At 42.0% G+C, this 19,688-nt stretch overlaps 2 protein-coding genes across 3 annotated transcripts in view; one reads left to right on the forward strand and one right to left on the reverse strand.

The window, feature by feature from the left end:
• WDR4 (WD repeat domain 4) overlaps window positions 1–975 on the reverse strand; it is a 19,752-nt gene extending 18,777 nt beyond the window's left edge. The window contains exon 1 of the mRNA XM_065677038.1: window positions 771–975. Within this exon, the coding sequence (XP_065533110.1) occupies window positions 771–898 (128 nt within the window). The 5' untranslated portion in view covers window positions 899–975. The remainder of the gene's footprint in view (window positions 1–770) is intronic.
• Window positions 951–11,361, forward strand: NDUFV3 (NADH:ubiquinone oxidoreductase subunit V3). 2 transcript variants are annotated; one of them, XM_065677036.1, is made up of 4 exons: window positions 951–1,099; window positions 1,380–1,470; window positions 5,899–6,870; window positions 11,083–11,361. In XM_065677036.1, the coding sequence occupies exons 1-4, from the start codon at window positions 953–955 to the stop codon at window positions 11,247–11,249; spliced, it is 1,377 nt and encodes a 458-aa protein (XP_065533108.1). In that variant the 5' UTR covers window positions 951–952; the 3' UTR covers window positions 11,250–11,361. The 2 variants fall into 2 exon arrangements, with proteins under 2 accessions (XP_065533108.1, XP_065533109.1); XM_065677037.1 differs by having other exon boundaries at window positions 952–1,099; window positions 6,052–6,870.
• Window positions 11,362–19,688: the final 8,327 nt, after the last annotated feature.

The raw sequence follows: 19,688 nt of genomic DNA on the forward strand, positions 1-19,688 counted from the left end.
TGCAAACAAAAAAGCAAGACTAAAAACACTGGGACTAGAACAACCATGAGCTTAACTATGAATAGCACCAACTCTTTTGTAACAGACTAACATTATTTTCCTATTTCTGCAACATGCAGAAGTACCACCTCTACCGAACGGGCTCCCAACGAGCTACAGAAACAGAAGTTTAAAACCTTGGCTCGCACACACATACCAAAAAGAAATTCTGAACTGTTGGCAAAGTAACCATGTATTCTGCATATTGGAGAGGTTTAGACTGGATATTAGGAAAAATTGTTCAGAGAGGGTGCTCCGGCATTGTAACAGGCTTTCCAGGAACGCGGTGGAATCACCGTCCCTGGAAGTGTTTAAAAACTGCAGATGAGGCCCTTAGGGACACGGTTTAGTGGTGGTCTTGGCAGTCCTGGGGTAACGGTTGGACTTAACGACCTCAAAGGTGCCTTCCAACCTAGCTGATTCTATGTAACTTTCGTCATACTCGACGCATTTGTCACTAGCATTTACCCATCTGTGGGTGCACAATCGTGCCAGAAAACCATCAAAACTATAAAGCTCAGAAATGGCGTTTCAGTAACAGCAAAGTCTGCCGAGGAGCGCCCCAAGGCCTGCGCCTGGCCGTGCAGGGCTCTCCCGAGCGGCAGCACCGCAACCCCCTGCACTCTCCTACCACCTCCCCCGGGGAAGGCGCCGCCACTCCCTGCAGGGGGGAATGCAGCGGGCCGGCCTCTGCTGCTCAGGTCTGCGTCCCCCCAAGCCCCGGCACTGACCCGGGCTCCCTGTACGGCGCCGCCAGGAGCCTCCCGCCGCCGCTGGCGGCCATCAGCGCCCCACGGAGCGCCAGCGACGGGCCGGGGCTGCGCCGCCGACCCCCGCCGCCGCCGCCATCACCCTCCATGCGTCAACACCGCCACGTGCGGGGCGCAGAGTACCGGCGTCACTGCACGGAGCGATGACGTTTCCGGCTGTGCCGCTCCTGCGCGGTAGCGGAAGGCTGTGTGAGGGAGCGTCTGTCACCATTCCGGTAGGGGCTTCCGGGGCTAGCACCAAGATGGCCGCTCCTCCCCTGCTGGGCTGCGGGCGGGCCTTAAGCCGCAAGGTAACGGGTAGGGAGGGAGCTGGATGGGGTACGGGGAGCCGGGCACGGAGGAGCTGGGGCTGCTCGGCAGCGCAAGCCCCAGGCGCACCCTCCTCTGCCACAGAACCGGGGGGGTGCGCATGCGTGGGGCAGAACCACAGCGCCACCTGCCGAGCCCTTTGGCTGTGGTGGCTGGTGGCGCTTCCATGCCCAGCGCGGTGGGGCTGGCGGGTGGGCACGGCGCCCTCCGGGGCGCCCTGTGTCCTGGAAACCGCCTTTATCCCGTTTTCTTCATCTCCAGGTGTTGCGGCTGGAGGGCCGCGGGCTGCGAGGGCCCGTCCCCTCCGCGGAGCTCTGCACCAAGCCGGCGGGCTCCGGGAAGCCTCCAAAGAGTAAGATGTTGGCTTCGCACTTCAGCGGTGGCGGGGGGGGGGGGGGTACATAAAAGGCAACGGATGTACGGCTGGTCGTAGGAGAGTCTCTAGTTAACAACCTGAAGTTCAGGGTTCCCCTGGGTGTCATTAAATGGGCAGGAAGAGCTGTCTTGGAACTGCTGGTACATAAGCCAAGGGAGTAGAAAGGTCATCACTGTGTAAACAAGGATTTCTTTTCAAACTTACTGCATAGTAAACTGAAAGTAAAGGTCTAGTGGAAATGGGGTCTGTGTAGGATAAGAATGCATCTGGTCGTTGTTTAGACCCAGCCAGTAACTCAGCGCCATGCAGCCATTCGCTCACCCCCCTCCCACCCTCCCCAGGCAGGATAGGGAGAATTGAAAGAATGTAAACCCCATGGGTTGAGATAAGAGCAGTCCAATAACTAAAGCATAATATAAAACTGCTACTACTAATAATAATAATGATAAAGGAAATAACAAGGGGAGAGAATATAAAACTTACAGGAGAAAAGAAAGACAATAAACGCAAGTGATGCACAATACAATTGCTCACTACCTACTGGCCGATACCCATCCCTACCTGAGCAGCGATCTGGGCCTTCCAGGTAACACCCCCCAGTTTCTATACTGGGCGTGATGTGCTATGGTATGGGATACCCCTTTGCCTAGTTTGGTTCAGGTGTCCTGTCTTTGCTCCCTCTGGGCTTCTCATGCCCTGCCTCACTGGCAGAGCATGGGACTGAAAAGTCCTTGACCAGGGTAAGCGCTACTGAGCAACAACTAAAACATCGGTGTGTTATCAGCATTGTTCTCAGGCTAAAGCCAAAACACAGCACTGCACCAGCTACTAGGAAGAAAATTAATTCTCTCTTACCTGAAACTAGGACAGCTATATTTATATTCATAATCCATGCTATGAGCTTAACATTTACTTCCTGTTTACTTTCACCTTAATTCTTTAGCTACTGTGATGCTTGACCAGACTTAAGGACAGCTATCATTAATTTGTCTTAATATAAAGCAGCTTTGCAAGTTTCCTGAAATTTGATGGAAATGTGTAGCAAGTTACTTTCAATGATGTGCAAAATCTGAAGTTTGAACTTCAGATGTTTGCCCCTCTGAAATGTTAGGATAATCAGGATCAAAAAGCATTCTGTTTTACAGAAAAAAAATTTCAAGATCCAAATACCTGCTCTAGGCAACAGAGTCAAGAAGCTGCAGAAAACTGTCATAGCCCTGTTGTGTTAAATTTAGTTACAATGCTTCTTGCCCCATAGGTTTCCAAGCGAGGCAGTACATGGACCTAGGTTTGCATGCTGTACTGCATTCGACATTCCCAAATATTTGAACCCCTTCTGTCCCTGACTGAAGTCAAAACATGAATACAAATTTCAAAGAGGGATAATTTGTGCAAAATGTTGTTTGTAAATAGAGGCTCACTGTGAGTAGGAGTGAATGAGATTCCATCCCAAATTATAGATCCACATGCTTAAACAGCAAAGCTCCATGGGACAGTAGGAGTAATCAGACTCATTGACAGCTGTTGAAAAGATCACTGGTGGAGTAGTTGGATGCACATTTCTGGCTTCTAATATTAGCTTCTCAAATGTCAAGGCAAATAAAGCCTTGGTTGTTTCATTAAGAAAGCCTAGATTGATATAAGCTTGATTGAACAAAAATTGCTTTTTATTTTATATTTTTTGCATTATCTTAAGTGTATATTAGATGTACTTTAGCAGCAGTTTCTAGATTCTTTGTCCTGCAGCTCTGATTTCAGAATGTGTCAGGAGGCCTCTTAGGCCATCTCTTCCAGCCAGCTGTTTCCCCTGCAAATGGCTAAGGTTCGTTAAGCTGTATAGGATGCAGCTGTCTTTTTCAGATTCTGGCTGGAACAGGGTGTGCAAATTTTCTTTGTTTTGATAAAATGGTCATGGTTACACACAAACTCAGGATCACATCTGTAATTTCTGCATGCCATCTTTCTTAGTGTGAACATGTTCTGATAATTATGCTGGTGTTACAAGCATCAGTAAGAATGCATCTGGGCATAATAGTCTTGTTACTAATTCGGATGTATTGTTCTTTTGTCAAAGTGATGCAAAGACAGATCAGGTGGTAGAAAGTCTGAAGTACCCCAATTAAAATGTCTGTACCAGTTGTGTTAGACTTCATGATTAAAAGCTGAAACATATCTTTTTCACTTATTCAAATATTACTGTTTTTCCAGTAACAGCTACTGTTAATGGTCAAGCTGAATGTTACTTGCCTTCTTTGTTTCTTAGGATACTGAACATTAATACTTTGTCAGCTTTTGCTCAGCTTTCACTTCTCTGTCATCCTTCAGGCATTCTCATTTTAGTTTGACCTTCCTGTACACTTCTTTGAAGAACTCTTAAATCCTGAATGATGTTTACTCACACAGTAGTTTCTACAGGCTGCTATTTGGCTGTGTCAGTCTGTGCAGGGAATCAGGCTTCTTTCAAAGGTGACTGCCCATCTTCCTACTTCCCCCTGCCCTCCATCCTCACCCTGCACCTCCCATCTGGCAGAGAGAAGTGTCTGAAATTGTTCAAAAGTATTACCTGTATAGCAAACTGGCTTCTTTTTAATTTGTGCTTATGTTAAGAACTCTGTATTTCTTTCTCAAATACTTTGCTTTTCGTTTCATGTGTCTGTCTGTCTCTTCTGTAATGTTTTCATTTGGGCATTGCTAAAGACTTGCTTCTATTCCAAACTGTGATGGTTTAAGCCCAGCTGATAACTCAGAACCACGTAGCCACTCTCTCACCCACCCCTTCTTCCTTCCCCCCCACTCCTGGAGGGATGGGGAAGGGAATCGAAAGAATGTGACTCCCACAGGTTGAGATAAGAACAGTCGGGTAACTAAGGTATAACACAAACCACTACTGCTACCACCAATAATAATAATGGTAAGGGAAATAACAAGGGGAGACAATACAGCTGCTCAACACCTGCTGACTGATACCTAGCTGGACCTGAGCAGTGATATGGGCCTTCTGGGTAAATCCCCCGAGTTTATATACTGTGCATGACGTGCTGTGGTATGGAATACCCCTTTGGCTAGTTTGGGTTAGGTGTTCTGTCTCTGCTTCCTCTCAGCTTCCCTTCCTCCCTGGCAAAGCATGAGACTGAGAAAGTCCTTGGTCAGATTAAACATTACTGAACAGCAACTGAAAACATCGGTGTTATCAGTGTTGTTCCCAGGCTGAAAGTCAAAAACACAGCACTGCACCAGCTACTAAGAAAGAGAAAAATGACTGCTATAGCTGAACCTAGGACATGAACTAATTGTATTACCTCCTTAGATCATATAAGGTATTACTGTGAAATACTAGTGAGGAGGAAAGCTGAGTTACGGTCTTGTAAAGTAGATCTGGGTTTAAATCTGCACAATAATCTGGAAATCTGTTGAATTACACTGCTGGCTGCAAGTGGTGCGACTCACAACAGTTTTATGGCTTTGCTGTAGCAAATTTCAGCAGTGGTATATCTTCTCAATGTGCTCCCAGCCCTTTGTCCTCCCATTTTTTATAACCACAACAGTATTTACTGTTGATCAGCCTCCTGAGGATATCATTGGCATAAGCATCCAAGGGATACTTGGTACTCTAAAAGGGCCTGAAAGTTGCTGATTTCTCTTCAACTGTTGGTTCCTTATCTGGAGAACTCAGTTAAATGAAAGTATCCATGAGGGAGAAGAAATGAAGGCAGGCTAACATGAAGCATTAGGAGGTCTTCCAAGACCTTTTTTACAAAGAGGTCTCAAATAAAAAATAGGAGTGAAACAGTGAAGACAGGAGGAGATAAGGTCTTGGAAATAAACTGTGTTAGAAATGATTCAGTTGGTAGATCACATAGACACATGAAGAAGTAACACTTTAATGTATGGCCTCACATCTCTCTTACTCTGTTTCTTGGGAGTCATTCCTCCCTACTGCTTTAAAGATAAGTATTGCGAAAGGCTGGCTATTGCTCTGTTTACCGAGTCTTGCTTTGCTGGCTTGTTCATAGACAAATATTATCTCTGTAGCAGCCTCAGCTAAAGCTGAATAGCTCAGCTAACAAGCTATCTTAACCTTCATCTGAGATAGGTAGGTGTCTGTAAACCATTTTCAATGATGCAGAATAAAAGCACAGAAGAACAGCTCTTGCAAGGAGTCTGGCAAAGCAAGGAGAAAAGAGCAGCAGCATAAACTTAAGTGCTGACTAGAACTGTGGGGTTTTTAAACTTCAAGTGTCTTAAAACTTTCAGCTTTATAATGCGTGTATTTAGCATAATAACTTCTTTCAGTTTGCTTTTTGTACCAGATTATCTCAGAAAGTTAAAATTGTATGACTAAGATCACTAAGTAACATCAGTGTCGGATATAATGATGATAATCCTCTTTATGCCATTTCCTAGATCTAGTGGCACCACAGGGAAGCACCAAGCTGCTACCCGTCAAGGCACCAATTGAATTTCCTAAAATGTTGTCTTCTAGCTCTCTCCTAGCATCTGCAGACAAAGGTGAGAGCATATCTAGTACTAACCTTGAGGAAGCTTCAAAACCTTCTGCTGAAGATATAAGGAAGTTCATGTCAAGAAAAACTGTGGTTGAATTTCCTCAGCGAATAGTTGTTTCTTCCCTTGAGGAGGAAAACGTCACTAAACCTGCAACAGAAGGAGGATTGAGGAAAGAGATAGTTGAGGAAGAAACTTCGTCTTCATCCAGCTCAGATTCAGATTCTAGCTCAGATTCTGAGGAAGAAAATGATGGTGATGATTCAAAAGCTGCCATCAGAACCAAAGTTGAGTTTCCTAGACGAGATTCTGTCTTTTCTGAGAACAAAGCGGTAAAGGCATCAATGCTAGCAAAAGATAACTTGTCCCAGAAATCCCACAAGGAATATGTGGCTAAGAAGCAGCCACAAAAACCAGAAACTGATGTGTCTTCTATCAAGCAGGACACATTTTCTAAAACATCAGTCAGCAATGAAACATCAAAATCCAAAGCAGGAGTCCCCAAAGTAAAATCAGCTCCAAAAGAAGCAGATCAGCAGAAGCTGGTCTTAAAACCATGCCTGGTTGAAAGGCAAGACCTGACCAGTGTCACTCCTAAATCTGACTATTTGGAGGACAAGTCCATTGGAACACAAAAAGCAGCTATTCAGCTGAAAGCTTCATCAGTGACTCAGGAAGATGTAAAGCAAAAACCGGTATCCAGAGGAGAAGAAGAAATGGTGAAGGAGGCACAAGAGTCAGAAGCAAAAGTAACTGCTCCCAAACTAGAAGAAGAGACTTCTGAAAGCACAGTGTTGGTGATGGGCACTGCAGCAAAGGAGGAGACCATACAGGAAGCAGGAGTCGAGGCTGGAGCAAGCAGCACAATAGAGGGTACAGCTTTAAATTGTTTGAACTGTATTGATTCATCTGGGCTAGGGTTTAACGTCTTTTTTTTTTAAATGGTTTCCAGATCTTCTCCGTTCATGATTCTCTGATCTTTATACTGAAGCTAACTGTGTAGCAGTGACTTTCTGGAAGATAAATTCTTGTTCACTGCTGATTGGTATAAGTGCTTGGTAATACTCAGTTTCCAGTTATGCTGTGAAAGGAAGCGGTCTTCATTTCACTGTATTTATAGTTTCATAAAGGAGTTACTTATAAAATGTAGACAAGATGGTTTCCACTGTGAGCAAAATCATAGGTTTTATATGACAAAACTTGTTTCCCCTCTTCACTTTGCTCGGAAGGATTTGGTAGCTGCCTTTCTCCTGTGCCAAATTCAATGTCATTTAATTTTTGCTTAAATCATGCTTTTATTTATTGCATTTTATTTTTTCTCCTTAAATCTTGGCAGTGTTTCAGGTAGTGCCAGAAGCAGGTATTAATTCTGGGATCAGTAGGTTGTAAACGACTCATGTTGAAGTAGCACAATGTTGACATTATAACCCAGTTTTTGTAGTGAGCTGGGGAGGAGTCAGTGATATGTTTTTAGGAAACAGCATCGTGTATCTTGCAGTCATCCCCCTAGCTATACTTTCCTATCTAACTTTCCCTTTTTATTTACTATCAATCGTGTTAACTTACCTACTGATCTTATTCTGTGTATTTCAACAGCAGATGCCCCTCTGTCCTGACCTGTGGTGCTTTACCATTCTTGCCTTTCAACTTAGGTAGCATACCATTGAGACCCCTCTTGTGTTGCTGCTTTGAATTAAAGAATTTGCCTGCATGGAAGTAAAAGTGGCATAACTGTGAAGTTGCTTGGATATCATCCTTCGAGTGATACTCTTGCTGAAAAGGCTCTGGGAGCCCAGGTGGGCAGCAAATTGAAGATGAGCCAGTGTGCCCTTGCAGCGAAGACCACCAGTGATAACCCGGGCTGCATTAGGAGGAGTGTTGTGAGCAGGTTGGGAGAGGTGATACTTCCCTGGTGAGATGCACCTAGAGTGCTGTGTTCAGTTCTGGGCTCCCCAGTATAAGAGATATGTGGAGCTACTGGAGATGGTCCAGCAAAGTGCCACTAAGATGATGAAGGGACTGGAGTCTCTCTCCTTTGAGGAAAGGCTGAGAGAGCTGGGACTGTTCAGCCTGGAGAAGAGACGGCTTGGGCACGATATCGGGTACTTACATAAATTTACGGAGAGTGCAAAGTTAGAGGTAAGACTCTCTTCAGTGGTGTATGGTGAAAGGACAGGAGGCAATAGGTACAAGCTGAATCACAGGGTTTTGCCTGAACATCAAGAAGCACTTTACTGTGAGAGTCGTGGCACCTCAGGTTGCCAAGAGAGGTGATGAAGTCTACATCCTTGAAGCTGTCTGGACATGGTTCTGGGCAGCCTGCTCTAGCTGACCCTGCTTGAGCATTTGGGGTTGGACCAGATGACCTCCAGAGGTGTCTTCTAACCTCACCATTCTGTGACTCTGTGAAGTGTCTAACCAGGTTAAGTGACAAATAATGGGGTTTATACATCCATTTCCAGGATGCAGGGCTGACTAAAAGACCTGTCTCCTGTTTTAAGTGGTTAGTGAGCTCATAATTTGATCTGGTTTAAGAGCTGGAAACTAAGCTTATCATCTTTCTTCACTGCAACTCAAATACTCAGCTGCTGGTAAAATGCAGCACTGTTTGCAAATGACATTTTCATTTACTTGCTCCTCCTAGCAGTCAGCAGCAGCAGCTTGCTTTAAAAAAAAATGTGTTGGAGAAAGGCTGTATTTCTCTCTCTAGATGCTATTCCCCTTGTTCATCCACAGTGGAATGATAGATGCTCAAGCATTATTTCCACATTGAATATAAAGGCCCCAAATTAGTTAACTTCAAATATGAGAGGGAAGACTCAATCTTGAAATGTGCTAATGATTCAAGGTGAAGATTATAAGACATCAAAGATCTATGAAACAGCTTCCTCTGCTCTGTAAATAATCTAAATCCAGATTAAGGTTAAGACCATGTGACATACTTTTCCTGCAGATCTGTATCTATGGGGCAATAGTCAGACACATAATCATAACTGCACCAGCAAAACCCTTCTGATTTTGGACGTGGCTTTGCTGAGAGCAGCACTTTTGCTGTTGAGTTCCTCTGCGGAGGTGATAAGGCTGTGACAGCAGGAAAGTTTCTGCTGGGTACGTGCTGGGGGGGAGGGGGGGGTTAGTACAGACAAGTTCACATCCCTTTCCTGCTGGTGTAAGGTCTTTGGGTGCCAGAACATAGCCAAGTCAAACCCAGCTATGTTTAACACATCCCTGGTATCTGCTGGCATATCTTGCTCTCCTTCCTTTTGAAGCCTTCTTTGAGAACAGCTACTGTGTTTCCATGTTCAATGTTCACAGTTAATGATGCCTTCTGTAATCTGTACTTCTGTCCTGTTCTGTGTTCTTCTGTTTGTTTGCAAGCTCTGCAGCAGGCACACTGAAAATGCAAAAGCAATTTTTTGCATTACAAACCTGGATGTTAATGTGATGCCATCCGCGCTGTAGAGCAGGCATGCTAAACAGTTAGCAAAAATTGCTGACTTCAACTGCTAAGTAGTGAAATAGTGGCATGGTAAGTCAGAAATACACTTTGATGCATTTCGGAAGAACATCTGTGAAATGCATGCTCTTTAAGAGAGAAAGCATAGCTGAAATTTTAAGTATGGGGAAGATGAACTCTGGGATAAATTTTTCTTTCAAGAAGCCAAGCACGGTGTATTTGGGCAGGAAAAATGAGGCTCCATCTGCTTTTCTTCCTGAGCATCTGTCTCTTCATTTGGAACAACTGTCTTTTGCAGGTTGAATGTACACTTGCCTTTGTTTGCCTGTTCTGAGGGCTGTTTGCATCAAAGATATCATGGGGTTGGAACTAGATGATCTTGAGGTCCTTTCCAACCCTAACTATTGTATGATTCTATGTAGCTTTTACCTCTGTAACGTTGTCTCCTATGATCTGTCTCAGAAGGAGCTGAGCAATAGGCACAGGGATATTTCCTTTCATAGGCTGTGTGTGGTGTTCTGCTGAAACCATGGCTTACTGTGGTACGTTTTATTAGCAAGTCTTGGTGAATGTTACAGATACATGCTCTTAAACTGATAGCCTTACATCACAATAGTTATGTCAGAATTAAAGGGAAATTCTCATGTTCAGTTGCTTGAGTTCTTGTATTTTTATTGTAGATTGTATTACAAAAGACACTTAATATGATCTAACCTAAACCACTACATACAAATTTATATGATGAGACTTTTCACTAGATTATGCTTATGTCTTTCCTATTGTTAAAACTCTGGGTATATGAGAATAAATTAATACTGGGAGTAAAGTTTTATTTCTTGCAATTTCCTTGGTTGTAAAACCAGCCTGTAACAGGAACCTTTTATGTAAATGTACTGCCTAAATTTGCATAATATTTGAAAATAGTAAGAATTAATGTTGGCTTTAACATGAAATAAGGACTTCTGAATAACTTTATTGAGTTATTCGCTTAGGTAGAAGAGCTGCTACAAAGTTGAGAAGATTATATTTAGAAGAAAGGAAATTTACATCAAAGGCTTTTGGTATATTACTGCTCAGTATAACTACATCTGAAATTAAACTGTGGAGAGCTCAATAATTCCATCATTTCTCCCCGTGGAAAAAAAATCAATCTGTAAAGTAGTTCTAATATGAATAGCTGTGTCTGGTGGTCTGACGTGATGATAGATCATTTGTACTGCTACTTTGCCTCTCCTGGCTTGCTAAGAATGTCACCTACTGTTCTGGCTGGAGGGAAAACCAAGGCAACTATGAAAAAGCCAGGAAATGCAGACATCTGTCTTCAAGATATAAATGTTCTCCCCTATCCACCCCCAGCACTAGATGGTATTTGATATTTTTAAACCTGTGCTGTTTTAGATGACTTGTACTGATTCCTGTTCCCCTACTGCATATTAATGTGCTGGTTTAGGACCAGACAAGGTACCAGTAGGGTGTAGTGTACTTATCCTTTTGTTACAGTTGCTCACTGTTTGGGGAAGGGGGAAAGGGTTAATAATACTGACTGGATAAGGGGTCTGACAGTAATTAAGAATATTGACCTCTGCTGTGGTGTCCTTATCATTACCAATTACTGTTTGTTTTCACAGAGACCACAGCAGTTGGTGAGCCTGCTCCAGAAGAGTTCGATAATTCTACCTACAAGAACCTTCAGCATCATGAATACAACATTTATACTTTTTTTGATTCTATTGAGGTTCTCTCCAAATTCAGGCAGCCTCAGCCATCTTCTGGAAGACCTTCACCAAGGCACTGAGAGAACAACTTTAAAACAAATGCCTAGGCAGAATGATAAATTGTCCTATTTAGCATTGTTGCTTCATCTGTATTATAAATCAGATAATGAATAATAAATGAATGCAGAATAACTTGTGCTTTTGAACATTTCTTCTTGGTTCTGAGAGTCCCTCTCTTCTTGCCTTTTATGAATGAGCTGTCAATAAATCATCACTGGATAAAAATAGCTTTGCTACCTCTCAGTATATATTATTTGGTGATAGTGTAAAAGGCCTGACATTTCAGTGTCCCCAAGTGTTTGAAATTGACCATTCTTTCAGTACAATGTCAAAGAACTTAATGGCCCTTGTGCATGTGCCTGTTCAGTATGTGCCATGGTTTTAATAGGTGTTATTATCACTGTAACACAGCCGGCTGTTCTCCTTGCACACAAATGTGTTCCCAGCTTTGAAGAGGTTATGTTTACTCTGGATTTGAATTTAAAATCGTTGGCTAGAAACAGTGTAAGGAGTATTTGTCTCCAGTGGCAAGAGTGTATGTTTTGTGTTAGTGAAGGAATGTAACTTTGTGTAATGTTATTGAAACATCTCAAACACTCTGCTGTTGTAAAGGGAGAGCATACAACTGTATTTAATCTTCTGTTGGGGGTTCTAGCATCCAGGTTCTGCAGTAATTGAAATAACTTAAAATGTAGGAGAATCTCAGTGAGCAATTCCTAATGAACTGTACTATATTGATTAAACTCTGAGAAATAATGACTTTTTAGGGGTAGAATCACTTGAATGTTGTTTTTAAATGTGACGAAAATAGCATTAGGTTAAAATCAGCTCCTGGTACTAATTGTTCAGTGGAACTATGTTTCAGTTCCCACTGGTGGGGTTTTTTCCTCACAATAAAAGTTAAGATTGCTGTCCAGCTTCATTCTTGCTCTGCAGAAAATGTGAGAAATGAGGCACTTCTCAATATGTGTTATCAGCAGTTACAGTTGGTCTCACTAAATTTTGTATTCCCATCCTATTAGTAACAGTCTTCTGCCCTCTGGGAAAACTGCCTTGATGACCTCCAGCTGTTGAGGGTTTAGTTCCATTTTGGCTTCTTGTTCATTTTGGGGTTTTTTGGAGTTAATTGGTCTTTGAGCAGTTGTACTTGCAATAGCTCCAGTGTTTTCCATCACCTGTCTGTATTCTTTCAAGCAACAGAATACACAAGATCAAAGGGAAAACTTAGTCAGCCTTAGGAGTCTATCTGGATATTGGATGCAAATCCCTGGGTGCAATTAGTAGAACAGATATTTTATACTCTAACTTGGCAAAAATGTGGTAAGAAGGATCAAGAGGCCTACATCAATCTGCTGTGTACGATTTTTAGTCAGAAACCCCTGGCAAGCAGTTTTATTGTCCTGTAAAAACTAAAAAGCGTATTACTGACTCAAACTATGAAATTTAAAAATCAGCAAATGTATAAATCCATGTGCTTAGCAATAAAGAGCAGAAAGTCACTTTGAGACACCAGTGGTACCACGTACGCTGTACTTATAAAAGGGAAAGAAATTTGCTGTTAACATTAAACACATGAAAGAGTAAGGAAAAGGGTCTTCCTTTATTAAGGGCCCACCGGAGGGCCCCAGTAAAGCTGCTGTGTTTTGTTGTTATTAACTGAGACTGTGTAGTAACCTGAACTCTGTAGCTTAGATCTGTGTTGGTGCTGAACCACGTTCCTAACTATTTGTTTTCTGATTACAGAAGGAGTCTGCAAATTGTCAGAATCTAAACAGTGAAAGTTAAATGCAGTCCATTAATATGCTTATGTGTTTATTAAATCTGCCCACAGTAGCTGTGGCTGTGAGTTGTTTTGAGTCAGACTTATTCACCTAGCACCCTTTCTCTTTCTAAGAAGAGTTGGTGTTAGAAACACTGATTTGCTCAGCTAAGCAGGAGTGGGTTGAAACAGGAGTGTGTCTTGCTTTTACTCAACCCCTACACTTTTTTTAGCTAAGTTTCCAGCTAAGGAGATGCTAATCTGTATTCAGGCTAGGCATTTTGCTATCCTTGTTTCACCATTACAGCAAAAATTAATGGTGAATGCTCTTCCTATCTGTGCAATCCTGCCTCAGTGTCTTCTGGTGTTCTTTTCTGCACCTCTAAAGTCAAGCTGGAAATCAAAAAACTTCATGACTCTTGTACATACAGTACGTATCTTCTGTTTGTTCTGTTCAGTGAACCAGTCTGCTCTGGGAAGGGCAGATAAGGTGAGGAAGGGCACCAAGACTTTTTCCCACTGTTGTGTTTTCCTGGACTTCAATGAAAAAGGCTTCTTTTTTTCTTTGCACTTGGCTATTATCAGATGTTATTGTGTTTGAGTCACATGCTAGTATTTAAGTTTCAAGCAGGATGTGATAGAAGGTGCTCGAATTCTCTAACATTAGTAACTTTGTCTTGCTGCAGTCGGCACTTGTCCCATATAGACAGGGACCACCTTGTTTTAAAGAATGTATAATCCAAGATATTCACATAATTCCTGGAAAACCTCAAATGTGAAAGAAATTAAGTCTCAGCTTAGTTTCTGTGAAAACCAGAACCAGCATGAAATTCAGAAGTGAGGTTTTCAATGTAAATAGTGTAAATAGTGTGTTACTGGGGGAGTAGATAAGAATCTGGAAGGTGGAATTAGTAACTCCTCATTAAAAAATATGAAGCAACTACTTTTCTTGTCTTAGGGAGTGGTTTTCAAATTTCAGGTCCTTTGATTTATTTTGTTTTAGTGTAGCCAATTTCTTATGAAATCACTTTTCATAGTTTATTTCCACTTAGATCTTTCAGAAGTAATTTAGGAGCCCAGAAGGTTCTGGACAGCAATTGAAAACCCATTAATCCAGATTGCAAAGGACTAATGCAAGCAAAGTTTGGTGGTCACTTGAGTCATTACAAGGTCAAAATGTGTTTTGGTCCTCCTTGCTGCTTCCTTTCATGCATCCAGTCATGATAAGCACTGCAATCTATAAGGCTATCTTCAAATTAATTTTAAATTTGGGAAAATAAGACTTTTAACTGAGTGCACTTACATATTTTGCACAGTATGTCCTCAGCTTTCAACAATAAAAACACATTCAGTGCATCTCTGGTTTCCTGGTTGCTATATGCACATAAGCTATAAATGAACATAAGCTACAAAAACCTCCCCGTAGCCTTTTCTCCCACCACAATAGATGCCATTATCTAAGCTACTTGTACAACTATGTTGAGCCTGCTACTAACATGTAATGAAAAGCGTGGTAAACAGTTTTAAGGCTATCTCCGTATGACATGCAGCTCTTCTTTCATCTACTCATGTTAATGAGAACGTGAGCTGAGAACAGTCATCAGACTGCCCAAGATCTGTCAAAGAGGAGGGCTTCTCAGCCTTATGCCAATCAGAATCCCAGTGCTCATAAGGTGTTTTGGTGAGATTTTGTGATCTTGCAGAACTTGGGAGGAAGGGTAGTAAAAGCTAGTAGGAGCAGCCATTGTCTGTTCCAAACACTTTGAATTCCTGAGGGGTCCAACCAATGACTTGTGCAGTGTGAGTGAGTAGAAAACGTGCTTACAGTAGCCTGTAGCATCATAACATTAGAATCATGCCAACTGAGTTTGGAAGGGAAGTCTTGAGATGATCAGCCCTCTGCTCTGTAGCACATGCAATTAGATTGTATTGTCCTGTACCTTGTCCAGTTGAGTTTTGATATCTTCAAGAATGGAGATCCTGCAGTCTCTCTGGTGACCTTCTCAAGCACTTGAGCACCCTCATGATTTTAAAAAGACACACACACACAAAAAAAAAAAAAAAACAAACCAGCAAGCAAAACCTTTCTGTTATCTAATCAGAATTTTTGGTTTTCTGACACTGATCCTTACTATGCACCTCTGGCAAGCCTGGCTTTGTCTTCTCTACACTCTCCAAGGAGGCAGTCGAAGGTAGTAGTAAGGTCCCTCTTATTCTGTTCTTCAGACCAGATAACCTCTGTTCTTTCATGCTCATCTTGTGCAACATACTCCAGGCCCATTTTCATCTTTGTGTGTCACAGTGCACCCTTGGTACATCCTACTGTGCTCTGTAGTGACACAGGTTGCTGAAGTGCCTCTGAGTGTCTTCCTCATGTAGCTTATGCTTTAAGGTATAACATGCTAGAAAAGCGCTTATGTTAATTTTATTGTGGAATCTTCCATAGTGTTTGGGGTGGGACTTGGAAGATTCCTGTTCCTCAAGATGCTATGCAGCAACAGTAGTGTGAGGCAGGTTCAGGTCCCCACTGTCCTGCTGTAAAAACAAACAGAAAAATCTTGGAATTGTTCTTGACCAAAGTATTTGCTATCTGCCTGTGATCTACAGCCCTCCTATGCTATTCTGTATTGTATGCTGTTGTTTGCATACAGAGTTAGACAAAAGGAGCTAACACAATAAGGGTAATACAGGCACTTCACTACCGGTCCTTCAAATATTTGAGTGATTGACTTTGCAACCATGGTGTTCTTGTATTGTGGCTTTGTTCGTTTCTTTGTTCTGATTCTATCCCTTTACAGAAACTCCTCTAAACTCTGGATAATTTTAAGTGAACTGTTAAGACTCTTAACAAAATAATCTGTCAAGTTTCCAGATCATCCTTCTCCTCTGATGTGGTTCTATTTCAGGGAATTATAAACACCAGTTTTTATTTTCCATGATTCCATGGTTTCAGTGCTCACATATTATTCTTAGTGTTCATCTCAGGATGGTACCACTCCCAATACAATCTGCAAATATTTATGAGCTCCCTTTTTGGTTTATTTTTTGGCCTAATCACATTCAGTTGCAGTCAGAAATTCATACCCACCTCAGAAAGTCTTAGGATACCTGTTTCCTAAACTCCCCTGCAGTATCCCTAACATTGAGCTATATTCCATTGTTTGAGGACTGGGACAAACATGATGGGAGCTGGAAAGAAACTCAGAATATAGAAACCAGAAGGAAAATGTAGGAACTGAGAGCAAGGATGGTCCTTATGACTCAGGTATTGGACTGGCTCTGGATCATTTGTGAGACCCCTGGCTGCCTGTGTAACCGTTGGCAAGTCACATAATTTCTCAGGTTCTCATCCAAACTTTCTACATGAGGAGTTACAGGTCCCACTGACTTTGTACGTAGCATCTATTTAGTGAGCAACTCCAACTAAAAACTAGTAAAAAGTGGGAGAGATTTTTTCCTTACATCTCCTGTGTCGAGTGTGCACATTGTTTAGAAACTCTGAGCTAGCTGAGGTTCTCCCATGGGATGCAACGCTTATTAACAGCATGACAAAAATACACTTCAGATAGTCTGCACAGAAATGCCAGCAATTCTGAAACTGCATTCAGGCAACGGCAAGGCCATTTAGATACAAAAAAAGCTTTACAACTGTTCCAAATACTTACTAGGGGAAGACTGTTAACAGACGGGAAAAAATGGGGAAGTGTCCAAAACCAGCAATCCACCCTGGTGAGAAATCCAGCTGCTGGGAAGTGGAATGGTGCTGGAATTCATACCAGGTTGTTGTCTCTGGACACCAGTCAATGGACTCCATCTTTTATATCACCCTCCCATTAGCCATAAGGATTCGGTGTTTTTCAACTCCTTCTCTCTTGGCGGCTGGATATGGAGAAGGAGCTTTTTCTTTCAAGTCCTTGCTGAAGAACCACTTCAAAGCTGTTGTCCAGGAGGGGAACACCATTACTCTACCCGACTCCTTCCTCCTGAAAGTTGCTGTTCGGCAGAGAAAAACTGACAGGTCTACCCTTCTTCCAGCTGCTTAGCTCCTGCTGAAGGGTTTCTTACTGCTGGGCCCTGAGCTGCTTATCTCCATAGTCTTCCTTCTGCTGAATAACTTCAGGATTTACCTCTAGAATCAGTGACCGCTTTCTTCTGCACAAAATCAGGGAAATGTTTGAAAATCTCAAGAAAGACACCCCATTCCCCCCTTCCACCCTGCAAATTTGAGATGATGATAAAAGAAAGAACTAAAGAAATAATTGGGAGTTCTTTTCCTTGATGTTGGTCGTGCTTTTATGATTGTGTGTTTTGAGATTTTCCACATAGCCTCGAGGAATGGGGAAGCTATTTTTTTGGACGTTAAGATTTCAGGTAACAACTACAAGATTCCAGCTGCTCAGGCCTCAGGCTTCATGATATACTCACCGATTTATGTGTGCTAATGTTAAGAGATTTGGCAGCACTTCAAGCAAGCAAGTGAAAACAACGTGTTTATTCTAAGCTTTGCTCTTGCCCTTTGACTTGATAGCGGCTGTGCAACTGGCCTGGCTGCTCAGCCTCACTCTGCCGGAGCATGGGAAAAGTAGGAGCAGCAGCAAAGAGACAGCTGGCTGGCTGCTGACTTAGAAAGACATCACTGCATCACGTCACGCTTGGTAAGTTATCTCTGCAATCAGAAGGGCCGGGATTTTCCCTTTTTATTTAAGGGGGGAGGTAGGTGCTCCACAAATTGACCGCGGGGATTTGGCCATGCTGAGTAAAGCGTTCCGTTTGTCAGTGGTGAGGTGGTTTTTCAGCCCTGAAGTGTAATGCTTTTCTGACCCTTAAAAATAAAGAGCTTTGCTGGACACCTTTTGAATCCCCTTTAAATGAACTGTTTGTAACCTTATTAGGATTTTCTTCTTCATTTCTAATATGTGGATTGTTTGAATGGAAATATTAAAGGCAGCACAAGCAATAAAGATGTATTGCCAGTAAAATAAAGCTTGGCATCTGACCGCAGAGGAAGCAGATCAAGTCAAGAAAACATTTCCTAAAAGTCACTTTCCTAACAGTAGTACTATTCCAATAGCTGCTTCTTAAAACTTACACTATTTTGCAATTTACTAATCCACACATTTAACTCAGTGTGGAAGTGCTAGTTAATTGACATTCTGGTTCCAAAGAAGTACTGATATTCTGAAGGGCTCTAAACCAATGCATGAATTACAGAGTGGGAAGCAATAGGGATATATTTATGAGAATCCAAGAAGAGTTTGTAAATGCTATATAATGAACATGAAATAGTATTTACGTGCATATGGGCTGCTAGTAAAATCCTGGCTCTGGGTGAATCTCACAGGAAAATTATGATTGATTTCTGTCATGCCAGACTTTCGCCTTGTCTCTTTAAAACTCTTATGGTGAAACTCATAGGGAGGTATGTCTTGCCCAGTTCACATTTACTGTTGTAAAAGTATACATATGTAGAAGACTCACTGGTAGGGAATCACATATGGGACTCTAGCCTTGAAGTCACTAAGCCGGTGAGTGTATTTTACACCTATTTATGTTGAGCGGGCTCAGCAGCTTGCATGAGGAATGTAATATCCTGAAGGGCTGACTTCGTAATTTGCGGCTGTGTATATATTTCCTTCATGAAACCACATTTATGTTTCTTTATTATCATTATTATTTTAAAGGGGTTTTTAACTACTCACAGCTTCCATTTCTTTTTCCATAAGCCCTGCTACTACCCCATCTTCAGCATTCTGACTTTTTAGATTTCAGATCTTGGGTATGATGTTAAGGATCAGGTTGCCGTCTGGGGACATCTGGATGGGTTTAAGATCTGTGCATATCATAATGAAATCTCTTAACTATATATTTTGAGTCCATGTTTTCATTCTTCCCCCATGTTTCCCATTGTTTTGTATCCTCTCTATTTGCATGAGTGTATGCAGTCTCATGCAATTATATAAAAATGGTTTCCTTATGCATGGTATGAATTTTTATAGCTTTACATTCACTTTCTTTCTTTCGTTCCATCATCCCACTTCATGTTTAAATAGCTAGAATAAGTTAGGTAATATGTACACAGGGACTGCTCCACCATGGACCGGAGCTTTAAGTATCTCTGTTAACACATACTATAGCCAAAGAAGTTTGCGGCATGCAGAGGGAAAAGGTTATTGTTAGTGTAACTGAATAAGTATTAGGGTTAATATATAATGTATAGGTCTATGTAATGGATAGTTTTTATTCATCATAAAATGTTCAAATGACTTGCAGATGTATGACTGCTGCAGCTGTTGCAGACCTTGTAATGGCATTAGGCTCTGACTCAGAAAGCAGCTAGTTTGCCAAGAGATTCTGGCAATGGCTATGGCTGTGATATCCCCATTGAAAAAAGTATTGTCAGCAGTGACGGTGGTGATACAAAACTGGAGTACGAGAAAGGGGCAAGGCTGGGTCTAGGTACAACAGGAAGGAAAATGGGGGTTCTGAAAGTGTTCTTTTTTTTTTTTTCCATGTTTAACTGTGTAAGTAGTGTTCTACCACTGCGTGGTCTACTAGGGAATCAGCTGTGATTTATGGTCACCAAAGATTCTGGCTGCATACAGCTTATGTTATACTAATTGGGGGAAAAAAAACACAGAACACCAAAGCTTTGATAATGTAAAAGCTTGCTCCTGAGTTTTTAACAGGAAAAAAAAAAGCT

This window comes from Lathamus discolor, chromosome 4 (assembly GCF_037157495.1).
Source record: "Lathamus discolor isolate bLatDis1 chromosome 4, bLatDis1.hap1, whole genome shotgun sequence".
Taxonomy (NCBI): Eukaryota; Metazoa; Chordata; class Aves; order Psittaciformes; family Psittacidae; genus Lathamus; species Lathamus discolor.

Excerpts from the sequence above, each read along its gene's own strand:
- NDUFV3 (XM_065677036.1), top strand. The coding sequence starts at position 953 with ATGACGTTTCCGGCTGTGCCGCTCCTGCGCGGTAGCGGAAGGCTGTGT. Across the intron at positions 1,100-1,379 it reads GGCGGGCCTTAAGCCGCAAG|GTGTTGCGGCTGGAGGGCCG; the intron begins GTAACGGGTAGG and ends CTTCATCTCCAG. Across the intron at positions 1,471-5,898 it reads CTCCGGGAAGCCTCCAAAGA|ATCTAGTGGCACCACAGGGA; the intron begins GTAAGATGTTGG and ends GCCATTTCCTAG.